This window comes from Melospiza melodia, chromosome 5, assembly GCF_035770615.1.
Source record: "Melospiza melodia melodia isolate bMelMel2 chromosome 5, bMelMel2.pri, whole genome shotgun sequence".
Classification (NCBI taxonomy): Eukaryota; Metazoa; Chordata; class Aves; order Passeriformes; family Passerellidae; genus Melospiza; species Melospiza melodia.
This window is the reverse complement of record NC_086198.1, coordinates 28904442-28929537: the sequence shown is the minus strand read 5'-3', so window position 1 is coordinate 28929537 and position 25096 is coordinate 28904442. Positions and strand designations below refer to the sequence as shown.

At 45.3% G+C, this 25096-nt stretch overlaps 2 protein-coding genes across 4 annotated transcripts; both read right to left on the bottom strand.

Moving 5' to 3' along the window:
• Positions 1-544: 544 nt before the first annotated feature.
• On the bottom strand, positions 545-10439 carry REELD1 (reeler domain containing 1). The gene is made up of 6 exons (XM_063158082.1): positions 10220-10439; positions 9217-9439; positions 7433-7584; positions 6352-6637; positions 5652-5709; positions 545-3603 (listed from the first exon to the last, which is right to left on the bottom strand). Exons 1-6 carry the CDS (start codon positions 10437-10439, stop codon positions 3010-3012), a joined length of 1533 nt encoding a protein of 510 aa, XP_063014152.1. The 3' UTR covers positions 545-3009.
• Positions 10440-18726: 8287 nt separating this feature from the next.
• Positions 18727-24841, bottom strand: LSM6 (LSM6 homolog, U6 small nuclear RNA and mRNA degradation associated). Of its 3 annotated transcripts, none has more exons than XM_063156739.1 (4): positions 24799-24841; positions 23553-23665; positions 20425-20538; positions 18727-18903 (listed from the first exon to the last, which is right to left on the bottom strand). In XM_063156739.1, the coding sequence occupies exons 2-4, from the start codon at positions 23644-23646 to the stop codon at positions 18869-18871; spliced, it is 243 nt and encodes an 80-aa protein (XP_063012809.1). In that variant the 5' UTR covers positions 23647-23665; positions 24799-24841; the 3' UTR covers positions 18727-18868. The 3 variants fall into 3 exon arrangements, with proteins under 3 accessions (XP_063012809.1, XP_063012811.1, XP_063012810.1); XM_063156741.1 differs by lacking the exon at positions 24799-24841 and adding an exon at positions 24707-24730; XM_063156740.1 differs by lacking the exon at positions 24799-24841 and adding an exon at positions 24523-24602.
• Between the last annotated feature and the right edge of the window lie 255 nt (positions 24842-25096).

Here is a 25096-nt window from a genome sequence, read left to right as displayed (position 1 = left end):
GGCTTCTCCTATGAGCCTTGTCTCCCTTTTTGGACCTGGCCAAATTGGTGCATGTCTGGCTTTTTTGGCTTGCTAGTGACAACTCAACCAATGCTGGAAGTGTCTGTGATGTCCAAGCTTTGGATCAGCTGTCTTGCTTAGTGCAACCTCTCCACATTACATTTTGTTATTTCTAAATTTTTTTTTCTTGAGCAAGAATAGCTCAAGCATTGCAATAGCCATTTTTACTGCCAAAACTCTGTTTTATGCCTGTTTGGCTGGTGGGGAGACAGGCTCAGGATAGGTGTACATTGGCTGCTTTCAGTACTTCTGACCCCAACCCATGTCACTTCACTGAGGGATGCCAGCCTGGCGTGGCCCACAGGTGCCTGCAGGCTGAGCTGCCCTGCAGGAACTGAAATTCCCAGTTCCAGCAGAACTCATGCACCTGGAGAGGGAAATAAGGCAAGCCTTTCACTTGTCTCTTCAGTAAATATTAGAATGCTTTGTGCCTTTGTTTTCCTTATTCTGACTTTTTTTTCTCAGAAATCTGTTACAAGTGTGAACACAGACTAATTTCCATATAAGGCAAGTCAGTAAGAATGGGGATGTTTGAATGGTGTGCCTTTTAATAAATGAACCAGTGCTCATGTTTTTTACAGCATTAAGAAGAGATAAGACCTCCATTCCTCCTGTCATGGCAACTACAACAAACAGAACATCATTCAGAAGTCAAGAAAAAGACACAGGCACTTTAGGCTCAGCCAAGAGAGCTGCAAAGTAGCAAAACTCATTACTAATTCAGAGGAGCTGTGTCCCTCAGAGCTCACCATTACTGGTCTTACTACTAATAATACTGGAGCACATCAATTTAGCAGAAAGCAGAGTTTGGCTGAAGGCAGAATGGTGTTGAAGTGCCACTCTCCCAGTCAAACACCTCCATGAGGCCTTCCCTTGCTCTAGTCAGCCTAGAAAGAAGCAGAGCTGGGTTGTGGGGAAAGAGCTGAGGAGAGGAAGGTTCTGGTTTTGTAGCCAGAGCAGTCTGGTAACATTAATCCTAGAGAAACAGTGAAAGAGGCCACAGGTATTTGTAATTTATTCATAAACAGCTATGCCATCATAAGAAACTTTTTAAAATAATATGTGATAGTTCTTTAAATATTTAAGAATTTGTTGACCTATTTTCTCATTTAATTAGGATTTTTTTTTTGGCTGCATTAACAATGACTTGAATGCAGTCTGGTTTAGTCACTACACAGTTCAGCTGCACTGGGTTACAGAAACATGATTTCTTTCTAAGGCACATGACACAGGAGAGGAATGCCATTGTAAGTGTCTACATGTGTGCTTTAAAACCAGGAGACTTACCAGTAGGTAGGACATAAGCTCAATTAATGAATATAAAACCATTCACCTGGCATCCTTCTGAGTCCTAAACCAAAATTTGTCTTTTCAATTACAGCCCTACCCCTGTTTTCTTTGCAGCAAAGGGCCATGGTGCAGTTGCCCTTCTCTTCAAAGTGCCCTGGTTAAGAGCATCAAGCTCATCTCTGCAAGCTGCATTTGTGAGTACACTCACTTCTTTTCTTACTCATTTCTTTTGCCCAGGCCTAGAAGTGGAGTTGGTAAAGCCTTGTCCATGTGTGCAGCACAAATCACAGTGCAGCAGTATGGTCAGAAACCAGCTCCTTCTAAATGCTGATGGAAGCACTGTTAGCAAAAGCTGCACTCTGTGCATCATGCTGGAGCTGGAGCAGAACTTGTGTCCCACCTGCCTCCTCTGCAGTCAGTGGTGAGGCAAGGGAGGACGTGAGAGCAGGGCTTTGACTGACTATCCAGCATGGAGATGGGCAGCAGTTGGAGATGTCCACAGGGCCCTCCTGACAGAGGGGAAGTTGTCACCAGCAAGGCTGGGTGAACCATCAGAGTCCTGGCAGTATCTGCTTGGTTCAGGGGGATTGCTGTGGGCTGTGAGTTAGGCTGCAGCACCAAAATGTAAGTTTGTTCCCCACTACATGGCTTGGGAATGATCAGCTCTGAGATGATCCACTCTAGAAAAGGACACCAGAGGGGTCAGTTCCTGCTCTCTGAAAGGCTCTAAAATGTACATCTCAAGAGTATCATTATCAGGTCAATTTCTGACTCTTTTAAAGCTGCAGTAAAATAAAACTTTATCCTTGCTGTTGTCACCTCTCCTTCTTAGGAGGTGTCCAGGATCATGCCGTTTTCCAAGAGTTGCTTTAGGGGTCTCCTGCAGAAAACCACAGGGTCAGAGAGAAGTTTGCACAAACTCAGAACACAAGGATGTTGTTAACTTTCCATGCATCCTTTGCAAGGCATCTCCAAAATGACCTGGGAAGGGTATTCTCAGTCTGTGTTTCTGCACAGTATCACTGAGCTGACTCAAAGTAAAAGACTAAATAAACGTTGGCTGTCAGGCTTCAACAAGCTTCTTCATCAGGTGCAAATGGACAGGAAAGATTTTCTTCCATTTGCACCTGATGAGGAGGCATGTTTCTTCCCCAAAAGCTGGTGTCTGCCATCCTGTGTTTCACTCCATGGATCAATTCAGCGTTCTTGGGATCAATGTTCTCCACTAATGACTTATTGCTTTTTATTTTCAAATTGCAACTTGAAATCTTCTGGCAAATATTTGTCATCTGAGGGATACCAAGTGCACAGAGTCAAACCTGTAAGCTCTTAAATGAGAATGGTTGGGTTTGTAGTTCCTAGAAAGAAATACAACACTAGAAACTTTTTTTCTGAGATTAAACAGGAGTCAATACCACAGTGCAGAGAAAGAATTTCTATTTTTGGCTACACCCTTAAGGGAACAGTAGAAGTGTATGTCACTGCCACAGTGACAGCTAATGAGCAGATATACAATATTAATTGCAGTAAGTGTAACACAGTGAGCAATCTATCAGCTTCAATTTCCCCAGCAGCTGTAGTTTAGATACTTTTGCCTAACACCTCTGTCTGACCTGGCTGCTTTGGGTTTGTTTGCCTGCATGGCAGCACAAAGAGGGACTAAAGCAGCACGGTCCTGCTCGTGCTGCTCGAGGGGCTGACCCAGTTGCACGGGGCTGGCAGCAGCACGAGGCCGTTTTCCCGCGTCCTTCGGAAGCGCATCACGGCCCCGTGTTCCGTGACGGTGATGACGTCCGGCTCGGGCTCGCTGAAGGTCACCTCGGCGCGCTTGTGGCACTGCTGGGCACACACGCAGCGCACGGCAGCCGCCAGCGCCAGCCCCAGCGCGGCCGTGCAGAGCAGGAGGAGGCCAAGCTGGGCTGCAAGGTGTCGGCTTCCTCTGCCAGGGCCTTCCCCTATTCCAGGAACAGCAGATTCGGGAGCAGGCCTGGTCACCCATGGCAGGGTATTCCCAGCTGCCTCCTGCTCATCCTTGTCCTCCTCGGCCCTGGTGCCTGCCCCCTCTGGCTGCAGTGCCAACTCTCTTCCTGCCATTTGCCTTGAGGCCGAGGACAAATTGCCAGCAGTGCTGGCATCACCAGGCCAGGCTGTGGTTGCAGCAATGCCGCCCAGGTGCGTGCGTACGTGCGGGACAGAGGGGGACGCTGTCACACGTAGGGAGGCTTTCAAGATGGTCCCACTCTCAGTGCTGCCCTTTGAAAGCAAAAACATGCCAAAGCATGCAGTGAGGGAAGAGAAAAGGGGGCTGATTAAGTTCTCACTGCCTATGTCATGGAACACTTCAACTCTGTTTCTGATGCCCTTGTGTCCCCCTGGCTTTAGATTACCTCTTCTCTGTTCCCTGTTTACTCAGTAGCTTTTAGAAAATGAAGCAGATGCAACCCTCCATACCGGAGTTACCATGGGAGGAACTAGGCACCCAAGTTGGTCCCAGGGGCAAAGGCAATGTGGGTTGGAGGGGCAAAGTGGAGAGGAAGGTCACTGCTTTGTCTAACTAAACGTCTGCAGTTCCTGTTGTGGTGATGGTATTTTTCACAGGCATCATTATCACAAAAGAATATCACTTAATAAACAATTCCCACCTTGAGTGGCACCAGGGTCATGCTGAAAGGGCAGGTGTGATTTTCCCAGCCAAGCTGCATGTGTAGGTTCACATGGACCCACTGGGATTCAGTATTCCCCTTCTGAGGCTATGGAGTGGATGGACATGGGAGACTTGGGATGGCCTTTGCCATCAGCAGTTCTGGGGCATGCACATACAACCTATAAATTCTCCCCAAAGCCTGTCTTGCTTTCTCAGTTTACACAGCCAGTCTGAAATCTTATGCTCCTCTGTGTTGCTTAACCACCCATTTTAGCGGGAATGTTGGATCCTGCCTGGGCCTGGGCACTGTCTGATTCCATGCACCTTATTTTAACTGTTACAAAATGCCAGCTGCTCCATGCCAGTTCTGCAACTCAGAATTTGCTGCAGGTATCATCCAAGACTAACTGGGGAACAAGCATGCAATTTAGGAGGCCCCCAATGAATTTTTCCATTCCCACTATGCACCTGAGCCCCCATCCAAAATCTGCAAAATGTACTGAAGTTTTTAATTTGGCTCCACTGAGATTTGGATCTGGCCCTCAGTAGCTGGCACCTCTCCAGCCTGTCCAGCCCAGCAGGCTTTTTCACACATCCCTTAATTTCACTAGAGAAACTCTCACCCTCTACCATCATTAGTGATTTCTAAAGCTTCCTGGGAAGGCAGTGTGACGGGAGCACAAAGCTGAGGTAGGAGCCTCGGCAAGCTGTGAAGCAAAGTAGTGGAGGGTCAGAGCATCCTTTGTGGAAGGGATGGTTTCTGAAGGTGCTAGTAAAATACAGTAGGAAATAGAAGATTTCCAGTGGCTGGACTGCAAACTATAAAGTAGCAGGCTGGCAAAGTTAGGACTGCACGTGTATGGACCACTTGCCCTTAAAACGCAAACGCCATACTGTAAGGATATGCTGCCAGACTTGGACTTTGGGACAGAAAATGGAACTGCCTCTTAAGTCCTTGCCCTGTCTCAACTCATTTCTCCTTTCTTTTCATACTCCTCCCCATTCTTACCTAATTTCTCAGTGTTTTTCTTTCATTATGCTCTTCTTGTGTAATAGCTCATCCTTCCCTTTGGTTTCCCTCTACTGCCAGTTCTCCACTTCTCTCCATGGCTATGCCAGGTGCTTATGGTACACATCTCTCCTTTACTTGTTCTCTGTCCTCTGCTCCTTCCTAAATATTTCTGGCTCATTCTGTGCTGTACATCCCCTCTCTCTTTTGTTTTCTGTGAGATTATTTCTCTTTCTCCTTTAGCATTTTGGACACCAGGTCTATTCTTTCTTCTTCTTGTATTTTTCTTCTCTCCATCACCTGCATAGTTGACTTAGCCTGTTAACTCTGTGTCCTGTATGTCTAAGCACACACATTTCCAGCAGCCTATAGTCACATCTACATAAGGGAAAGCAACTGTTTTTACAGTGGGTCTCTTAAAAACCCAGCCAGTGGGCTCAAAAGAAAAAAAAAAAAAAAAAAACAAAAAAAAAAAACAAAAAAAAAAAAAAAAAAAAAAAAAAAACCAAAAAAACTAGAAAGAGTCATAAACCTCAATTTCCAGTTAAGGAAAAAAAATCTAAAACTTTCAACAGTCTCAGTGTAGTTTTAGCCGCTTATGTCACCTACATGGGCTGCTAGGGTGTCCTCCCCAGCCCTGGTGCTTACCTTCCTGTTGCCTGTACACATCAAACACAAGTGTAGGGTGGCAGGACTGGCAATGCTTCTGAAATATGGACAGAGCAAAGGCAGGGTTAGCAAGTGACACCTGTGGCTCACACCACCAAGAAGTGCTGCTCCTTAGAGCAGTTTTGGATGCATGCAGTCAATGTGGATCATACAACCTGCATTTTGAATCATGCCTGATCATTGATTCCTATCCCCATCATTTTCACCCACAATATGAAATGTTGCATGAAAGCTCATGCAGCCCAAACCTTCTAAAATTTCTGAGCAGGCATCCTCCAGCCCAAATTTCATACTTGCTTTGTATCCTTTTTTTTTCCTTTTCCCTGCAGATGGAGAAATAGGTCTGCTAAGTTCAGTGTTTCACTGAAGAGTTGTATGCACTTTCAGAAGAATGTTACAGCAGTCAATAGGTTTTATCACATCCTTCCACCTCCTGGCCAGCCCCCCACTGTGCTGAGCAACACAGCGTTGGGTTCTTAGGGGTTTGGGATTTTCTCCCTGTTACTGCCTGTCATGTGCAATATCCAAAGGATTATTTCTCAAAATCTCAGCAAACAAACACCCTCTCACCTCCCCCAGACACCTTCCTACATTTCTCTTGTTCATCTGCAGGGAGGCTATTACTATTTTCCTTCCCACAAGGACTGGAGAAACAACTTTTCCCACCACGTAGATTTACCCATTGGAGGTGCTGTAGCTGGAGGCATTGTCCTGGGAGAGGGAACCTTGCAAGGCATCCACCATTCCAACATCTTGGGTGGGAAGGGACGGCTCCAGCCCCCGGCCTCCGGACCGGATACTCCTGCCGGGCACAGCCCGCAAAGTCCGGCCCGGCTGCTTTGGCTCGGCAACGGGACGAGTCTCCGACCCCACACCAAAACCCGGCTCTGGTGCTGGGGTTACCACCATGGCAGTGGGGCTGGCAGGCAGCAGGGAGCCAGTGGCAGCTGCAGGAGAGATGGGACCTTGGCCAGCAGGGAGACAAAACAAAAATCAGGGAGAGGAGCAGAAGTCTATTGTCTTCGGTTTGTTGATTTCAAATCCCACTCAGTGCCAAGGTTTGCCAGGAAGGTTTGTAACAGTGACTCTTTTATTTTCGTGTCACTTATTTTGAAGAGGGAACACACATGGAAATTAAAGCAGCAAAGCTCGCTCCCTGCGCACTGGTCAAGTAAAATAATAATTAGTGGGCCAATTTTTTTTACAGTCAAGTTAAAAATAATTAAAACTCAGCCTTGGTGCCATGCCAAGAATTTACTTATACCTAAATCAGACGTATTTCTCCTCCTGCTGAGAAATACGTCTGATTTAGGTATAAATAAATTCTTGGAGCATCTTACTGACCAGAGGCTGCATAAATACAAGCAAATATATACCTGGAGGGCAATATTGACATTTAGAGACAAATATGTTCCTCTGGTTGGGCAACATTGCTAATTGGACTTCCTTCTCTTCAAGAGCTGAGATTTTAGGTAAAGTGTTTTAAGATTTGCATTGAAATCATAAGATCTAGCAACCCTATTTAGCTTCCTGGTGCCCTCCTTGGAACTGGCACCTCAAATACTGACCCACACCTCAAATACTGACCCCCACCTTCACTTTAAGGAGTTCACTATGGCCATCACTGATCTCCTTGACAGGAGTTAAATGGGTCCCCCCAGCTTGTTTGGGCCACTTTTGTTGGACCCTTGGCCAGACTAAGCTGTAAAACTACTCTGCAGGGGGTGTTGGTAAGAAAGAACAAGGTTTGCTCGCCATACCTGTGGGGTGAGGGTCAGCTGGTCCCTGCAGGGGCGTGGGGGCTGCAGCCTCAGGCTTCTTGTCAGCAAGAGTCTTGTTTTGCCCTCCCTGAGCCACAACAGCAGATTCAATCTTTGCCCAGTAAACAAAGTATGACTGGACTATGGAGATGCTGTTAAAACATAATCAGGCAAGAATTTACTGGCTCTATAGCATTAATAAAACATCTGACTGTTTCTTAGCTAATCACAAAGACTGCTTTACTCTGAAGAGAGAAACAATGCAAAAGTATTTTAAAGGATTAGCCTGTCGTATGTTTTCTATTACAAATAAAAGGTACCAGGAAAAAAGAAAGATTTGGGATGAAGAATCACCACTCAATAAATAATTAAGTTCAGCCAAAAAATGTGTGGGAACCTAAAAAAATTTCAAAAGCTGTATTACATTCATCATGTTGATAGAAGTACATTTGTAAAACTGGGACTAGCCCTGCTTACAATCTTCTGTAGGCAAGGAAACAACAGTGGTATTTATTAATTAAAACAAGCCAATGTAACTTGTACAAACAGCAGAATAGGTAAGGGGTAGAAAAAGTCTCTCTTCTCAGCCCTCTGATATTTGAGCCTCCCTAATCCTCTGCTTTTTGTCAGGTGCCAAAACTGTGTTGGCCAACCTTTAACTGCACCCCAAGAGCCTTATTTAAGATGGAAATTTTGAGAGAATTTCAGCTCAGATTGCTCAGCTGCTTCTGAGAATTATCTAAGGGGAAACCAACCTGGGTTTTTCTGTGCCAGATGATACTTAGAAAGCGTTTTTAAGCCTAAAAAAAAACATTTTTCCTGATGCTGTGACAGAATAAAAAGGAAGAGTCTATCACATATCAGCCCGGAGCATAAAAGGCCAGACTTGAAAGAAATATCCGAGTGGGTATCTAGGACTAGGTCTTGTTGGGATTTTTTTTTTGGGTTTATTTGGGGTTTTTGTGAGTTTAATAGTATTTCTTTAAACTGTAATAGTATTTTCTGATATAAAGCAATGGCCAAAATTTGAAATTCTAAGCAGCAATATTTCTGTTTCAATGAATTTTTCTTGAATCACAATGAGATGATCAAGCCACAACATTCAACAGGACACTTAGGTTTTGGGAAGCAGCCAAGGATCTGGCCAAGCAGTTTCTAAGTGACTTTGTAAAGTTGAAATATAACAATTTAATATCTTTTGAAATGAGAAGCCGGTGTGCTTCCTCTAAGGCAGTCAGTTAGAAGATGTTTAATTTCATTCCAAATCAGAACCAAGCCACTTGGACAGTTTGGGACTTTGGTGCAAAACAGAGATGTCAAGTTTTGACACAGTGCTCACTCTCTTTCTATTGTGAGTAACTCTGTTTACATTTAACTTTTTTTTAAACTATGTCTTTTTTTCTCTTTTTTTTGATCTTTTTTGTTTTGTTTTTTTCTTAAGAAGTGATATACAAGATTATCCTTTAGGCAGGGAAGTCCTATGGGCTGTATTATTTACAAAGACAGGCAACATGGTCACAGTTCTGTCTTTATGCCTTAACATTTCTGTTTCCTAAAATGCTTAAGCTGTCATTTTCCAGTGTATCTATTCTGAGAAAACAGTGACCATGTAAATAAAAGGCAGCACTATGCAGCAGATATTAATGGTGATTTATGTACCAGCTAGGATACTGTAGCAGCATTTGGTAAGTATTTAGCTATATTGGATTCAAGATACATAAACCACTGTGCTGGACAGCCTGTAACTAAACACAAATTCTGATTAGGAACCAGGATGTCCTTACAAAAACTTGATGTCTCCAATGGGTTGGTCTGGTGCTTTCCATACGAAGGACAGGTTTCTCTTCAGTGACTTGTCCGAGTGTGTGACAGTGTCACCATCTTCAAAACAATTCAGCAGCTTGGAACCAGGAGGCAGGAAGATGAACGTGCCAGCGATTTCGTTGTTGGACACTCTGCGAGCTTGCAGCATAAAGCCCATGTAATCCCGGGTGCTTCTTACTGTCACTTTTGGAAGACAAAACACGGGACACAAAGGGATTTGTCTTGCTGTTATGTAGTGAAGTGCCTGCAATGGAGTTCCCAGAAAAAACCTTGGGCAGCACTGCTGAAAACACCTTACTGTCTTTGTCCTCACAGTCTTCATGGACATGCTAGATACAGAAGGCCAGACTTTTACCTTTGGTTTTCCAATGTGTAATTGCACACAGGATTTGCCTGAGACTTCCCCCCTATCCCTCCCTGATGATAAGCTGTTAACCCCATTGGACCAGGCAGCATGCAGCCATTTTTACAGAAGGTTTGGACACCGCTCTGTATGTGAGCAAAAGCTTGTGTTCTGCTCTCAAAGGGGTTTTGTTTTGCACAGGGATGAACGGGCAAGTGGCCGAGCTGGGGAATGGTGCCTCAGCTCTGTCTGCATCTGCCTGAGGAGCAGCAATGCCAGGGATGGGGAACGCTGCCAACCATGCCCAAGAGTCAGGTGAGTCACCCAGACCCCTTTGAGTGGTGCAGAGGGGCTGGGAAGGTGACTTTACCCACATGGACCACTGCATGTAGTGAGGTCTGTCTGGTATGGCTGAGACACAGCTGAGATAAATGAATCCCACCCAAAGCACCCGTGCTGCAAACAGAATCCCTCTGTAAATATGTCCTCATGGCAAGAGAGGTGTTGTAGCTCACTCAGAGCAGTTATCCCCCTGCCCAGACCTCACAGAGATTAATTGCATCGCTTGAGATAAGTTACCGTGCATTTTCCAGATGCAGGAGTGAGAAGCTGTTCCTTACCTGGCACCTTGTCTCCTGGGAAGAAGAAGGACATGTTGGTGTGGACGGTGACGTAGTTGCTGTTGGAGCTGTGCAGCTGCACCCTCAGGTGCCTGGGCATCATGTCGCTGCAGGCAGAATGGCTGGCGCCCTGCGAGAAGGCGGCCGCGCAGGACACCAAGCACAGGGTAGTGCAGGCCCAGCCAACAATGGCACTGTGGGCTCTCCCACCATCCTCCATCCTACAGCAGAGAACAACCTGGAGTTCACTTCAAAGCAGTGGCTTCCCAAATGGTGCCATTGATTTATCTGATCTCCAGAGCCGCCCTCCCTGCTGGCTTTAAACAAAAGGGAATAAGTGATCTCTGTGGCACCTGGAGCCACTTTGGGAATCCACGGCATTTACATTCTGAAGTGAACTGTTCAGGCTGGGAGAGGGAAGAGCCCACCACAAGAGGATGGATTTCTTGTGAAGGTGCCCATGGAGGGTGCAGCTAGAAAAGATTTGCTCTAAAAAGTCTTGTGGGTTTGAGGAGGAGGAGGAGCAGGCTCTGTACAGCCACACTCAGCACCCTCCACCACTCCCAGCCCAAATCCCAGCCTGATCAATAGGGGAAACATCTGCCCTTTGGACCTGCAGAGCTGCTGCAGGCCCCATCACATATGGGGCTGGTGCCCAGGGCAGAGCCATCACAGAGCCTCATCCCTGCAGTGACAGCACAAAACACATTCCCAGACTGAACGGAGTATTGTGCTACTCTGCTTTTTCAAAATGCACTTTTCAAAGTGAAGATGAAGGACAAGTGTGTGGCATTTATTGTAATGGATATCACAAAGCAGGTGCTTCTGATTTTAATGTAGCACTTTCTACCAGCTTCTTTTCAACATGCCTGCCTTAGATGTCATTACACTTAGTCAATGAGTAAATGCAAATAAATCAGAGGCAGCAGAGGCTGAGGAGGTCTAGTTTACACCTCCCTCTCAAGCACTTCTGAAACTTGCCAGCCGACTAACAAAGCACCAGTGCAAGCGGAACAATTCATGCCCAGCCTAAAGCAGCAAGCAGATGGTTGCAGTTTAGCCTTCCACAGCCAAGCATCCTGCCCCTCCAACCAGTTGTGTGCCAGAAGATGCTTGTGAGAATCACAGGAGCCTTTGCTAACCCTCCCAGCCCTGCTGGACCAGCAGCAGGATGTCTCCTCTTCACGGAGCCGGCCTCCCTTCTGGGCACCCCTAAACAGTCCTTGCTGGATAAGATTTCTCGCAGGAGCTCACGGAATTAGCCCCGAGCTCTTTCCCTGGGGTGTTGTCCCGGCTGTGCTGTTTCCCCTCCCGCCCTGCTGTGCCCATCCCCTGGGGGAGCAGCGCTGCTCCCGGGGCTGCCCGGGCTCAGGCTGCCGCTGCCGCCGGCGCTTACCTTGGGACACGCTCGCTGCCGGGCTCGCTGCCACCACTGCCCTGCCAGCCTGCCCAGGACCATCCTTTCAGGGACCTTCCTCGCCTGCTCCTCGAATGGGAAGCACAGCAGCTGTTACTGCTAATACCCTCGGCAGCTCTCTGCCAGCGCCCAAATCCTGCTTTAATCAGATCAGGGTTTCTCTTCACATCCTACCCCTTTTTTTCTTTTATTTCTTTCCTTTTTTTTTGGTGTGTGTGTATGTGTGTCAAATGTCCAAGTTTCTTCAATGCAAACAAAGGCAACTCGCAGGGAAGGGAGGGGGAGACCCACAGCAAATCATGGGGTTTGTGTAGGACACCCTGAAACTCCTCTGCAGAGGTGCAGGATGATGGGACTTTTTCTCACCTTGCCCTCCCCACACACACATCCCCTCTTCCATGCTGAAGCAAAGCAAAGCCACATCAGCCCCCTCCATGTGCCCCCAGCGGTGTGCCCCATCTCTCATGCTTACATGGGATTAATTTTGGCAGTAAAAGCAGAATTTTGCTACAAAGGCTTGGAAGGTTCATCCCATGTGCCAGCCTTGTCAGAAGGAGCCATCAACACCCCACAAATCCCCCGAAGCTGGCACAGGGGACCAAACATGTGATAAGTGTGACTGTCCCCCAGCACATGAGCTGTACTCATGTCCAGGCTGTCAGCCCTGCTCCTTGCCTGAGCTTTTCTGCAGCTGTGCTGGCAGTCAGTGGCAGAGCTGATCCAGTCCCTTGTCACTGCAGATGCTCTGGTGATCAGGGCTCTCTGATGACCTGGCCTCTGTCACCAGGCTCACCCTGCTCCCTGCCAGTGGCTCATTCCTGCCACGCCTTATCAGTGATCCTGCTTGGGAAGTGACCATTGTGTGAGGCTGTCCAGAGGGTGCATCCTGGTCACCTCTGCCTGGGACAACCCCCAAAAACTGGGGGCAAGTTTGCAGATGCTTCACTTATTAGCACTGTTCCCATCCCTGCCCTGCTCTGCAGCCTGTCTTTTGGAAGAGACACAAAATGCCAGGCTGGCACTGAGGTTCTGCTGCTGACAGCCCGGCTCTCAGCAGGTAAACTGGTTGGAAAGTAAGGAAACTGGTGGTACTGGGCTCTCATCAGCCTGCTCTCCTCTGCATTTGAAAGACGCCTTAAAATCACTGAATTTCAAGATATAATGTAAATCTTGTAGTTTTCTTTCCTTTACTCAGGGGAAGCAGAGCACAGGTCAGGGGGAGGAAGGACAAGTTTGCATTCTTGATTCTGTTCCAGCTTGTAATTGCCCATCCTTCATACACAAAAGAGAATACTTTTATGCTGTATTGATGACTAATCCTTTCCTGAAACCAGCTAGTCTCTTATGGTTTTCTTTTCCTAGCTTATTCCTAAAATCAGGGAGGACCATTTCTCCACTGACTCCCACCTGGAAAAAAAGGAAAAGCGGCCAAGTGCAGACCCTGAAACAGCAGTGCTTGGTGCTCCCTGGAGCACAATGCAGAGCTGTGGGGAGAAGAGGCTCAAACAGATCCAACCCATGTGCAACAGCAGAGGATGTAGGGCAGGACTGAACTGTCCATGCTCACTTCCAAGGCTGCAGCAGCCTCTGGCAGGGCAGGGCAGGGCATGCTGCTATTCACAGGTTCAGCAGCAGCAGTCAGATGGCACTGCCTGGACAGTGTTAATTGCTGGGCTGATCTGAAATACAGCCTTACACAGCATTTACCCTCACTGCCTGCTCTCAAACATAGGAACTCCGTGGCTTGAAAGCCACGGTCAAAGCAAATGTCACAACCATCTCCTCCTCAGAGATGGAAAAAGCTGTCACAGTCATTACCGTGACAGGAGCACCTACCAGCAGCTTCCAACTGCTCATTCAAATGCCAAGTGACAGGCAGATGTTTCCAGTAAGAAATACAGCCCTCTCAGAACCTTGGGTTGCATCACCCACCAGGACAGCATTGCCTCAGCCTCCTCTGGCCGGGGCTGTGACCTGCTGGAGTCACTTGAGCTCAGCCGGGCTCAGCTCTGACCATGGGGCCCAGACAGACCACATGGCACTGCTGGACCTGGAGAGAGGTTTGCTTTTTCTTGTCATAAACCTCTTCCTTAGCAGGAAGCTGTCAGGAGAAGGGGACATAAGACAACTTACACCCTGCCCATTGTTTTCCCAGCAGTGTTTGTGTAGTGGATTTCTAGCAAAAAAAAAAAACCCCACAGACCGCAGCTGGGAATTTGAAGTAACACTAGGACAACTGTGCATGCTCTGTAATGATTTGATAATTAAGATAGAATATAAACCATATAACTTGAAATGTCACTGATAAGTGCACAGAAGGATTATAAACCCCATAACATTGCAGGTTCTCTGGTGCAGAAATTTTGTCCTTCTTGCAGGCTGCTTCTACATCTCCACATCAGCAGGGCACAACAGGGCCAGCAGATGTGGAGCAGGTGCAGTGGAGATCAGTATATAATTTGGGCATGGACATAAGAAACTCAGAGCTGACACTCCAGAGCAAGCTTGTTGCTTCATTAACAGGTTTGGGAAATACTTTGCTGCTGCAAGATAATAAAGGTTTAATGAGTTAGAAGTTCCTCCTGGTCAGCTGGCAGCTACCTGAGTCCTATAACAAAGTTTGAGGGGGCTTAGGGAAGAGTGGGCAGGTTGATCAAGTAGAGAGCTTGAAGGTGGCAACAGCTGAGTTCAGATCACAAGGAACTGATCATTAAACCAGCAAAGCTGGCAGCACCACCTTATTTAAGAATATTTCAAGTCATCTTTAAAACAAAGACCAGTGTCCAGCTGAGAGATGAGTGGTTAAAAACCCATGGTAGTCCCACAGGGAGAATGGAGAACTATCTCCAAACTCAGCATCTCAGGGGCTGACCTATGCATGCCTGTGCGTCTGTGTTTGGGGAGACCAGGATGTTTTTCTGATATTTCTGATAGTTAGGCAAAACAAGGGTTGGCAAAAGTACTGGCAGGTCCTTCCACTTTTATCCAGTTGACTCTTCCTGCTGTTCTTCTGTCTCTTACTGAAGTGTGACAGTGACTAAAATGTTGTTGGGGATACAGTGTGGGTAAATGAAGGTGGTATGGAATGAAATCTTACCCCCTAAAGAGTTGCAGCTGAACCAATTACTAAAGATTAGGAGCAGGCCTGATGTTAACAGGCCACACCTGTAGCCAATAAGAACAGTGTTATAAAAGAGTGGATTGGTGGGATCTGGAGCCAGATGCAAGGCTGCTGCAAGGACCAGGAAGAGTCAGTGCTTAGCAGAGCTGCCTATGAGATATGTTGAGAAGGTAGGAAACTCTGGCAATATGGAATCCTGGCACTATAATGATGATAGAACTCTTGGTATGTAACAAAATGTCACTTCTGGGAACAAACTGACCCATACATGTGCATGCAACATACACTGTGAGCCTCTTTCCCTTACAACTTGAAACCAAAATAACCCTTTATTTTATTTGGTAACTACTGCCAACATGGGCAGCTGTTCTCCTCTAGAGGAGGGGTTGAGGGGAGGGAAGGGAGAGAAAGAGAAGTAAGGCCTAGCAATGAATAGCTTAATGATTGCTTTAATAAGACTGAGTAAGATGAGGCATACAGACAACAGGTAAAATGCAGATGCTGGACTCCTCACATGCACACAACATCAGTCAGAGGCCACATGGATTTCCCCACAGTGTGCTGCATAGAGGAGATGCAAACCATCCACGGAGAGCTGCTCTCCCGTTTCGCCACTTGAGCTATTTTGTAATTTCCACACACAAAACCAACCCTCTGTTCTAAAGGATGATCTCCATCTCCTGTTGCTCGTCTGTTAGACAAAGGCAAGGCCAGGCAGGTGGTGTGATTGTGGCACTGAGTGGCAGCTGCTGTGAACTCCATTTGGATGACCTGGCAGAGGGACCCTGTGGCTGAGGGTCCCTTGTTCAGGATCAATACAGCAGCCCAGGAAATTCCCCCTCCCATCTGATTTCAGGTCTTGGAGAAGAGTTTGGCACAGGAATCCAAGAGTTTGAAACTGCTGACTGCAAAGCTTGCTTGCTTTCAAAACCAACACAGGGCTGGAGCCGGCCATGGCTGTGAGCTGGGATATGAAAGATCAAGCATTGCTCTGGCACCATCAGTCACACATTGCAAGGCTGTCACTTTGCAAACACTTTCATGCTTTCTTGTCTCCCAGGAACAACACAGCTGTGGGGCACAGCTGGTTTTCAGAGCTGTGAAAAAGCCTGAGGAACTAGTGGCCAAGTCATACCCAGAAGGGCTCTCAGTAGCTGTTTGGTCATCATAACATCACAAAAAAGATAGAAAAAACTCAAGTGAATGATGTTGAGCATAGTTTGCATTAGATTCCCTTTGAACTAAGAACCAGGTGGAAACAAATTCTAAAAGTGAGTAGTCATCAGGGTACACATGTTTAAAAAACCTTCCTAGCATGCTCTGCTCCCTTTCTATAGGGCAACTCCAAGGCACTCCAGGCTTTGGTAGGGACCTGGCTTGCCTCCTTCTCCCTCTTCCAGGCTTTTCTCTAGTTTCCACGAGGTATGCTGTGCTGCTTCTCCCAGCCAGGCTGTTGTTTAAGGACATATGCCTCAGTTTGGCTTTTCCAGCGCAAGAAACTTGTGCTGGATGTGGGTGTACAGCAAATTTACAGTTACCGCTCTGCACAGCGTGTCTGTGAAATGAATGTGTCACTGAGGGTGGGGGCAGTGGTTGAATGGCCACGGTTTCACAGTGTGATCTCATTGCATAAAAGTTCTGACTATCAACATGAGTGCAGCTTCAGCCTTTGAAATTCAGTAATTTTTGTTAGTTTTGGATTACTTAATTTTGGGTACATTTTTCTAAGTAGAGTAATGGACAAATGCTTGCAAGTGTTAATGTTTCATGGTCAGTTCTGATCTCAATGAGCTTGATCCCAAAGTGAAACTTTTTTATACACAGGTATTGGGGCAAGAGCATCAGGACATGGTAAGTGATGTCACATTAAGAATTTGTAAAATAAACTGGAAGTCAGTGATTGTAGGAAGTAAATGCTTCATTTCTTTTGCTACTTTTGAAATTTAAATTTGAATTACAACAGCTGACCTTAAATGCAAATCTTCCTGTCTACCTCACATAGTAATGATGACTTCATGACCTAGAATACATGAAAAAAGCCCTTGGCATGTAAACTACATAGTATTTATATTTATAAAGTGTGTTTAGTATGTGATTAGACCACCAGGAGTAGCAGATTACAACTGAAAAATGTTCCATAACTAGACTTGTAGAAACGAAACCAGTCAAAAAGTTAACAATGCAAACCCTTGACGTTAAATCAAATTCTGCAAAATGTGTTGCTATACATGGGTAGGTGTGTGGAGGGGGAAAGAAAGGTGGAGAGGGAAAAAAATTAGTCCTATATTAAAACAAAAAAACAAACAACAAAATCTAGACAGTCTCCAGGACTGAAAGCAGACAGTCACCTGCCAGCTACATAGAGATGACAAGGCAAATGAAAAATTGCATGCCCCACTTGGAGGTACATCTTCATTTTTAAAAAAAGTCACTTACAGAAGAGCAAGTTGGTGATTTGTCTTATATCCTGGACCTTTTTCAACCCTTGTCAGAAAATGATAAATTATTGAAGCATATTGTACAGCAGCAACTCTATTTGTGTGTTCTATCATGGCTTCTGAAGTGCTTAATGTGGAAAGGTTAACTACTGATTGCAAAATAATTTAGAATTATTTCTTCATCTTGAAAACCCGTAGAATTAAAATTTGCAGTTCTCATTCTCTCCCTTTGATAACTGGAATGCTACTATTTCCTGCTTGCATCACAGCTACTTGGGAAGAATAGGACAATGCTATATTCACACAGTTGTCTTGTGTTAATCCATCCACAACTAAAGTATTTTTGTTCCTGGAGGCATTATAAACTGTCCCAAGAATAAAGCCAGGCTTCAGGAAGCTCCTGTAAAAAATTGGCTCAATGACCTCACCATGAGGTACATTACCCTAACTTATAACTCCATCATGAAGAACAAGAAAACATTCTGAGTGTGTGATGTTAAGTGCAGGAACACTCAGGAGAAGGAGTATCTGAATTTTCAGAGTTGGTTTGGGTTTCTTCTTGGCTGACTGCATGTAAAAGGAGAAGATACATTTATAAATTGCAATAAGTATCCATGTAAAATTGAGCTGCTTTTATTCACCATGCTTTGATTATCTACGCACATTGTTGCAAAATACACACAAACAAGTTCCCTCTCTGCTGTCAGCTCAGAGGCTCCCCCTCCCTAATGCACACCCCATACTCTAATGCACTTCTCATTCCTGGCCAGACAAAGGGAATACAGAGATGGTACCAAGTTCTGGGGGGAATGGATGGGAGAAGGAACTGGCTGGAGAGGACATGTGGCGTGTTTATAAAAGCTTTCAGATTCCTAGTGCATTTTCAGGAGTAGATTTAGGTATTAGTTAAAATTGCTTTTTACTGAAGAAGTCCATTGTGTTTGGTAGAGAAGCACAAGAAAAGGTCACCCCAAGCACAGGAAGGGTGGGGGGTCCCCAGGCAGGAGGTGAAGTAGCTACTAGGCTGCACTGACACACCAACTGAGAGCTCTTCACCTCTGACTGACTTCCTCAGCTGGCACAGAGCTTCCTTTTCACCCTTAAGGCTTTTCTTCCATTTGATTCAATTCTTTCCCCACCCCTAACTGTTGAAGTGTCACTGTTACATCCCTTGATTCAATCCACAATTCAAGATTTTTTTGGACAGCTGAACTTTTTAGCTGATGACTCTTACTAGCTTGGCATTTAAAGCTGACCCTGTGTTTTCCAAAAGGGACAGGTCATTGTCACAACACTGTTAGCATTTCCCTTCCCACCATCAGTTAAAGTATTGTTCTGCCATTAATACAGAGCTCTGAGTTGCAATTAATCCATGCCTGCTTACCTTTCAATCAGTACCTTTGTAACTGTTAGCATAATTAAATGAGCTGTTGCTTCAAATTAGTCTTGCAGCACTATTACAAGCTTCCTTTTTATTTTTCTTTTGTACAATGGAACAAAGCAATGCTTTGAAACAAAAGCATTCAGGCAGTTTACACTCACATTTCCATTTATTTAAAAAAATACTTAAACACTTGTGTATTTCACCTGTGGACTTTGAACTACAAATCAAATAGGGCTCATCACTTCAAAGAGGCTCACAAGTACAAAAAAACAGCCTCCTTCTGCCATCTTCACATCCTCCTCTTCTGGGTGCTTATGTACAACACTGAAAAAGAGAAAGTGGCACACAGAAGAGGGCCCTGGTAAATGACATGCAGAAGCCTTTTTATTTAAAACATCTTATTTCCATGGCATATAAATTGACACTGTAAGAGATCCCATTCAGGATGAACAAAGCCAGGCAACCTTTAAGTCCAAGTTTCAAAAAATGCCATTAGCTCTAAACATTATGTATTACTTTGGTTCAGTATTTATTTTATTCATAGCCCAACTATGCTCCAGCAGCTGTAGCTGAACAGAGCAGGAACAAAGGCAGTGCCCTGCAGTATTGCTGAGGGGAGCATGAGAGCTGAGAGCTCCTCAGCAGCAGAATTACAGGTTTCAGACACTAATGCTGTGATCTTTCAATAAGAGCTGGAAATCCCAAGCACTTAAGGCAAAGCTAATGATTAGTTATGAAGGAAGAGACATCTTCCTCCTGCTTGGCTGATGAAATCCCCAGAACAGATCCAGTCACAGCATAAAATGATACTGTGCTCCTAAACCTGCCACATGTCTTTAGTTCTCTGTTCAGCCTGTTCTTGAGCCTTGTGCCTCTCATCCCCTTGTTTTAGCTTTCCTAACAGATTATTTCCTTAATTGATTCTCCAGCTGAAATGTCACTCCAGGCCTTAGCATAATAGTCCAAATGCCATGCAAGAAACAAGGGTTGGTCTCGTTTCAAGGATTATTTCTCCACCCAAAATGCTCTTTTACACTGCTGCCACATTCTCTTTGACTCTTTTTCTAACATGGGGTTTGGTCCTTGTGTCTTTTTATTCCATCCCTCCTTGCTGATCTCCATTTTCTTCACAAGCAACTTGGTCAAACTGCTTCATTCACCTCTTCTACAAGTCTCTTCACTTCCAGCTTGTGAACCTTTTCTATATTTAGATACTCTTTTCCCTGGCATGTCCTGCTATTACAGCCTGATACCAGAGAGTCATTTCAGAAGCCTGGGATTGTCCTTGAAGTGCACTAAAATCCACCTACTGCACTTGGATATTCAAAGGCTCAATATTAAAGCATGAGTGATTTTTTTGGTTAGTGGTAAAATTTTACTCAAAAGATGAAAATAGCCTCCAGGACTAAGGATAAGTATTCATTCAGTCCTGGAAAACTGCTTCACCAGAAAATATTTGTGTCACTGTAATATCTGCACTGTAGCATAAATTTATGCAGTAGCTTGCCTAAAAACACAAACTCTTATGGTGCAGAGGCCGTCTAAGCAAGCAGTAAGTACAAGAGAGTAAGCCTGTCAAACAGAAGAAAATAAGCTCCAATAAGGCTAGAAAAGAGCATGCTTCTCTAAATGAGCTTCAAGTCCAGAGGAAAAAAGGACCACAGAATGCAGAAAAACACAGACCCTAGAAAGTGGAACTGTAAAAGGCAAATATTGTAAAGATTTCCAAGAAAGAATAATAGTTTTAGGCTTACAGACAGCTTATTTACACCTCAGCCACCCCTCAAATTCAGAATATCAAACCACAATTTTCTAATGTGCAGTAAGAGAAGGAGCAGGAATTACCATTATTTCCTCGGATAAATGCATCTCCATATTTGTTCTTTAACTGTCCATTTACATATTCCTCAGTCTGCTCCAGAGCTATGTTCATATATCCATCCAGGCAAGCCAGGACACCTGAAAACAGTGGCAGTTTAAAAGAGAATCAGCTTGAACTTATTTTAAAATAACAAAAATGCACTGTGCTTGAATAGTACAGGAAAAAAGCCCACCCTGTATCCTTATAACAAACTAAAAACCCAAGTATGGACAGATGTTTTCCAAGAATTCAGCTGGAAAAAGGAATCCCAACCACTCTGGTAGCAATGGTATCAGTTGGTGTAAGAGTTGTGGGAGTAAAAACAAGAAGTTATTAAGGCATTATTTCAAAAGATGGACAATTTCCATATTGAAAGCTTAAGCTGTCCCTTCTCACTTGTGTTTTAAGCACACACCAAAAACACCTGGGGCATTCAGTGCAACTGGATAACCTAAGGACAATGCTATGTAAACTGAGTTGTCACAAAACTTGTGAAGGATACAGCTGAAAAACAACCCTTTTAATACAGGACAGCCTACACATATTTGTCTTCATGCTTACAGAGCTAGGAGAACACTGTCTGCAAGTCTCTGTTTTGATATCAACAAAACTCTACACATTTTTCAACAAAGGCCACTTAAATCTTCCCACAAAAATAAAATTACTCTGTTTTGATAATGCAATTAAAGAAAAAATCTTTCATTTGCAATATCAGATGATTTTTTTTTTGGATCAGGAATATACACATTTTAGTGTAATACAGCACAGAGGTAATACAGCTTTTTACAAGTTGCTTTATCTTCCTCTTGCATGTGGGTTTTCCTGACTTTATCCTTGCACAGACATTACTACTTAAATAACTTTTTCCTCTGTTTGAAAAACACCTAGCTATTTACCTAGCAGCAAGACATGAAATATAATATATTAGCTGTAATTAGAAAGAGGGAGAAAACTCAGGACACATTCTCATTTTTCAGAAATGTCACTGTGGGATCTTCTAGTTAATAATCAGGATTCAACTTCTTCTGCAACTTGTCATGGCTTAAAGGTTTTTATTTTCCTTCCTGTTTCTCTTCTCTGTCTCCACAGACATAGGAAAAACTAGTCACAAAGTGCCACTAAATGCCCGAAAAAGACTCAAACAAAAGTCTAGATTCTTTTCCACTCTAATAGTCCTAAGGTATCCACACAGGAACAGAAAACAAAAATATGTTTGTACAAAATTAAAACTGGACCATGTGGATTTACCTGAGCTACATACAACTCAGTAGGCCATAAATGCAGTATTTTCAAACTCTTTTGCTCCTAGAGTGCATTCATGGAGTGCAGTTGTTTCATTCTCTTCCTACTTTTCTTTGTGCTTACTCTTACACCACTAATGGCATCAACTATTATCACTGTCCATCCTGGCTAGCAATTTTCTGTTTTATCTGTATGTAGAGATGCTTTAATGTACATATCCATATTTACACACAGAATCCATACATTAATGTACCCCTGATCATTTCCCAGGGCTTCCTGACTCGGACACCTGCAGCACTTGGCAGTGGCTGAAGACAGTTCAGTCACACATCAGCACCTGCATGAGGCCACATTGGTGCTGGTGTGGAGGCAACAAAAACATCAGCAGCACAGCCTGGGGGAGAACCTGGGCAGATCTGCAACAACAGCCTGAGATGCTGTTTTGGAAATATTTGGCTTTTACAAATGTTGGTCACATTTTTGCAGAAAACAAACTAAGTGCGTATTTTTCAAACAAAAACACTACACGAATTTTCTGTCACAAGAGTGCAGGGAAATAAGGAAGGGGGGGAAATCCAGTGACAAATAAGGGTATTTAGGGAATTCTTGTTCAATTAATGTGGTGTCAGACTGTAGGCAAGTTACACTAGCTCTGCTGAGAGGTAAGTTCATCTACAGCATTTACAAATGTAAATGGATCTTACCAAGGAAGAGGTAGCAATGGTCTCAATGAAAACAGGAACCCAAATCTGGTTTGGCCCTGCCTTGTGTGTACCCTCAGGTAAATGAGGACTTGCTTTAATTGACTTTAATGAGTTCTCTCTACATTCTCCTGCACTGAAGAATTTACAGAGAGGCAGCAAACCTCTTAAGCCCCCAACGCCATCTGAAGTGGTCAGACAATGTGGTTCTCAAAGAAATGAGAGACTGCAAATTTTGTCAGCTGAGTGACACTGCAGGGCAACAGGAAGGAGGTAAGAAGCCATTGCTGGCTCTGTCAGTGAACAATTTAAAACTGTCCTAGCAAAAAGATTCCTTGTCACAGCCCAAACAAGTCTCCTCCCACAAGCGCCAAGCTAAGCCACTTGAAGTAAACCTCTCTAAAGAAGGGGTCTGTTGCAGAACCATAATGTTTAAGTCATTACAGAATAAAATTTCTTAATTGAGCACTGCAGGGATTAGTTTTGACTGAATTTGGATACTGCTACAAAAATTGGTCAGGTTGATACTGTTATCTTAATTGGAGCAAGACCAGGACATTTCACTGCACAGAGGAGTTTAATTTACTGGTTTAAAAAAATCTATAATCCTATATACATGAAGGTATGCTGATACACTTAGCAAAAACTACACTAAACTTTTTCCTGTATCTCTGTGAGCCTTGACCCAACACAGATCTAGGCAGTTGTTTAATTAAGAATGTCAAGAATGCTTTTCATCATGCAAGAATTCTATTATGAATGACAGCAGAGTTTAGTCTGAAGCTTTCCTGGATCAAGATCTGTATTACCTAAATAGAGAACAAAAAGCTGAAGAAAAATCTAGTTCCAACAAGGGGTGTTTCTGGCCGTTTCAGGAGTTGTAATTCCAGACAATCTTTCCAAGCATCAGTTTAGAAACTCAGAATCATCCAGTTTAATCACCTGTGACCAAGGACACTAATGATTTAGATCAGTAATTTTAATTTCTAAATCCCCTGTTGTTACCCCACCTTATCACTTTCTCCAGAGTTGATTTTCTATTTTTACTGTCTCTATTCTCACACTCCATTGTTCTGGATCACACTGTTTTTCTTTTCTATTCCATGCATCTATTCCAGCCTCCTCAATGAATTACTTTACTCACTGTGAGAAACAGATGGAGAACTTACCTCGATAATCAACTCCAGAATTTAATTTTACAACAACTGGCCTTCCAATGATTTGTTTTAGGAAGTCACTGGGAGTTTGCTTCCGTAGACTCATCTTGATCTTCTCTGGCAAGCTGAGAAGGGAAGAGAAAACATTAGGATAAGAGACATGCTTCCACATTATTTTAAATACTCTGTACACACAGGCAGACCCCTGATTTGTAATACTTTCAGTAGGAGAAAATACTGAAGATGAAAAATACTGAGATGAAAGCAAAACTTTAAGGGTTGAGGTGGGGAGACAGAGCTCCTAAAGCCATTGCACTCAACCTTCCCTTTGGCATTTTTATTACTTGTGAAAGTATGACTCAGAATCCTTGTTTGCCACACTGTAAATCTTTTAAATTTCAAACAGTGCCAAAGGCCTCATCATCCCTAAAACCTTTTGCTAAAATTCTTTTAGAGGGCTAAACCTAAATAGGTGTTTCGTGTCTTTAGGGGTGGAGGGGGCAGCCCATCCATGCTCTATACACGGAAGTCTGTGCGAGAACAGACACAAACAGAAGAAAAGCATAAATATAAAAGCATGCCTTCAGATAATAAAACAGACTAAGTTAAGGCTCGTGATTAAATGACAGGGGAAAGATGCTGTGATTAAAAAGGCAGCAGGCGCACCCAGTTTGGTGCAAAACCCCTCTCAGTTCTCGCTTGACTTCTGCTCCAACATCGCTTTGTTCGGCGTTGTGAGCAAAGGCAGAAAACCCCCGCACGCTGCCGACTGCATTCCTCTGCTTCCCGGGGCAAATCGCAAGGGGCGATTGCAGCCGCGAATCCAGGGATCCTCACTGTTCGCCCATCAATACCCACCGCCGCCAGCGATGCCAGGGCCCCCTTCCCGGAGCACACACGGGAAGCCATGGAAAACCCGCGCAGCTCCGTGACAGCGCAGCCCGGGGAGCCCCGCATGGCCCCGGGCCGGCCCCGCACTCACCGCCCGCCGCCTCTCCCGGCAATTCCCGGGCCGGCCGCGCACTCACCGCCCGCCGCCTCTCCCGGCAATTCCCGGGCCGGCCCCGCACTCACCGCCCGCCGCCTCTCCCGGCAATTCCCGGGCCGGCCCCGCACTCACCGCCCGCCGCCTCTCCCGGCAATTCCCGGGCCGGCCCCGCACTCACCGCCCGCCGCCGCTCCCGGCAATTCCCGGGCCGGCCCCGCACTCACCGCCCGCCGCCGCTCCCGGCAATTCCCGGGCCGGCCGCGCACTCACCGCCCGCCGCCGCTCCCGGCGCTTCCCGCGCCCTGCCCGCCGCTCCCCGCCCGCAGCTGCCCCGCCCCGCTACGGCGGCCGGGCGGGACAGCCCGCGCGGCGCCCGAACGCGAGGCAGGCCCGCGGCTGAGGGCGCGCCCCCTCCTGCCCGGGGCCTCGCTGGGGTTGGGCGCTTCACGACCCCCGGCCCTTCGCGGAGGTGCGGGGGTTTTTTGTGGCTTGCTTGGGATTCCGCGCAAAATAACACCCCATGGTGGAGGAATCTTACAGGATGTCTTGTGGAAAAAATCTTACAGGG

What these genes read in the sequence shown, in the direction of transcription:
- LSM6 (XM_063156739.1), bottom strand. Translation starts at nt 23,646, where the DNA reads ATGAGTCTACGGAAGCAAACTCCCAGTGACTTCCTAAAACAAATCATT. An exon ending in TTCTGGAGTTGATTATCGAG is followed by an intron (nt 20,539 to 23,552) that starts GTAAGTTCTCCA and finishes CACTGTTTTCAG; the next exon opens with GTGTCCTGGCTTGCCTGGAT. An exon ending in ATTTATCCGAGGAAATAATG is followed by an intron (nt 18,904 to 20,424) that starts GTAATTCCTGCT and finishes TCTCTTTTTCAG; the next exon opens with TGTTGTACATAAGCACCCAG.
- REELD1 (XM_063158082.1), bottom strand. Translation starts at nt 10,439, where the DNA reads ATGGAGGATGGTGGGAGAGCCCACAGTGCCATTGTTGGCTGGGCCTGC. An exon ending in AGCTGACCCTCACCCCACAG is followed by an intron (nt 6,638 to 7,432) that starts GTATGGCGAGCA and finishes CTGCTGGCCAAG; the next exon opens with GTCCCATCTCTCCTGCAGCT. An exon ending in TGTGTACAGGCAACAGGAAG is followed by an intron (nt 3,604 to 5,651) that starts GTAAGCACCAGG and finishes TTGCTTTCAAAG; the next exon opens with GGCAGCACTGAGAGTGGGAC.